The sequence below is a fragment of the Pygoscelis adeliae genome, unplaced genomic scaffold, assembly GCF_000699105.1.
Source record: "Pygoscelis adeliae isolate BGI_AS28 unplaced genomic scaffold, ASM69910v1 Scaffold60, whole genome shotgun sequence".
In the NCBI taxonomy this organism is placed as follows: Eukaryota; Metazoa; Chordata; class Aves; order Sphenisciformes; family Spheniscidae; genus Pygoscelis; species Pygoscelis adeliae.
Genome location: NW_008823954.1, coordinates 3223408 through 3225206, shown reverse-complemented (window position 1 = coordinate 3225206; position 1799 = coordinate 3223408). Strand labels below are relative to the sequence as shown.

Sequence of the window (1799 nt, the reverse complement as noted above, 5' to 3'; positions counted from 1 at the left end):
CGTAGGTGCACTGGCGCGCCGGCCGATGAAGGCGCCCCACGGGGAGCTGCAGCCCGGCCCGCGACGAGCGCGACTTGGCCTTGGCCCGCGCCTTCCCGCCCTGCTTCCCGCGGCCCGACATGCCTCAGATTAAAGTTTAAAAAAGAAAGAAAGAAAAAAAAACCCTACAGAAAAGACTAAAAAAAGCTGCGAAAACAGAAAAACTGCAGCGAGAGCTGCCACCCCGCCTTTTTATCCCTTCTTTCTGTGGTTCGGTGGGACTTCTGATTGGCGGAGGCTGCGATTGTGAAGTTAACCAATGGGAAGACAGATGAAATAGCGACCAATCGAAGGTGCTGGATGGTTTGACATCACGAACCCGGATTGTCCAATAGACAAGAACAGCCTTGAGTCATCTCATTTGCATACCGTCCCTATAAATACGGGGGTCGCTGCTATTGTATTTACGTCGTTCCTGCGGTAGACAGGTAGTGGCAGACTTGTAAAATGCCGGAGCCAGCTAAATCCGCTCCCGCTCCGAAGAAGGGCTCCAAGAAAGCCGTCACCAAGACGCAGAAGAAGGGCGACAAGAAACGTAGAAAGACTAGGAAGGAGAGCTACTCGATCTACGTGTACAAGGTGCTGAAGCAGGTGCACCCCGACACGGGCATCTTGCCCAAGGCCATGGGCATCATGAACTCCTTCGTCAACGACATCTTCGAGCGCATCGCCGGCGAGGCCTCGCGCCTGGCGCACTACAACAAGCGCTCCACCATCACCTCGCGGGAGATCCAGACGGCCGTGCGGCTCCTGCTGCCCGGCGAGCTGGCCAAGCACGCCGTCTCCGAGGGCACCAAGGCTGTCACCAAGTACACCAGCTCCAAGTAGAGCGTCTCGGATCGTCAGTTTTAACCCAAAGGCTCTTTTAAGAGCCACCCATGTATTCAGTAAAAGAGTCGTTCACTGATTCGGTTCGGTGAGTGGTACTTGTGTTTAGCACTGTTTTAGTTCCCCGGCTAGGACGTACTGTTCAATAGTAAGAAATATCTTTGTCGTGTTAAGGCGCTGGGAATGATTTGGGTCGTCTTGTATGTGCCCTACCCCGACTGTTCATCGGGCAGGTCTATAAAAAGATTGCTAAGCACGTAATCAAATTCTAGAGCTATTAAGGTTTTTCTTCCTCGTTTTAGACTAATTATCTCGGCTCCAGTTTTGTAGTTAGTACAGAGAAATATGCACGGCAGTGCTTAGTTAGGGTGTTTAGGGTTCCCCCCCCGTCGTTCCAAAATGAAATAAAGCAGACGTAATAAAATGTTGTCGCTCCCTTTAAACATCAGCTGTCATTCTCGAACGACTTGGCCGCAAGCCAGAGCAGCTTGTTTACTCAGGGAGCTCCATAGGGATTAGTCTGTGTATGTGTGATATTTGGGAGATAGTGTTTCATGAAATTTATCACGCCGCGCACAGCAGAAGCGAAATGGTATAGAGAAAAAGAATTTTATTAGTCCCAGAGATCTCATATGGGGAAGCAGCGTAGTTTTTTTTCTGTCATCTCTTTAATGGAGAATAAGCGCGGCAGAATAAAGGGGTTCCTCGTAAGTCTTTAAGTGACAACGCAATATGAGAATACGAGTAAAAAATAAGGGATGCTTAGAAAAAAAAAGTGAATGAGCGCGCTTTATCGAACCTCAGGTGGCGCAGGATGCGCAGGGAAGGCCGGTTTTTCGACCAAGCCCCTTGCAAGGGGGCTGAAATCCCGGCTGCCCGGGACAGAGGCGGCGGGAACAGCGTCTGCTGCGGCGCCGGAGTAAAAACCCCTC

The 1799-nt window shown here is 50.9% G+C and overlaps 2 protein-coding genes across 2 annotated transcripts in view; both read left to right on the top strand.

Moving 5' to 3' along the window:
* LOC103915999 (histone H3-like) overlaps window positions 1-1799 on the top strand; it is a 6281-nt gene that overhangs the window by 3608 nt on the left and 874 nt on the right. The gene's annotated exons all lie outside the window — the stretch shown is intronic.
* LOC103915519 (histone H2B 8-like) lies at window positions 452-1168 on the top strand. The gene has a single exon (XM_009322356.1). It carries the CDS (start codon window positions 487-489, stop codon window positions 865-867), a length of 381 nt encoding a protein of 126 aa, XP_009320631.1. The 5' UTR covers window positions 452-486; the 3' UTR covers window positions 868-1168.

What these genes read in the sequence shown, in the direction of transcription:
- LOC103915519 (XM_009322356.1), top strand. Translation starts at nt 487, where the DNA reads ATGCCGGAGCCAGCTAAATCCGCTCCCGCTCCGAAGAAGGGCTCCAAG.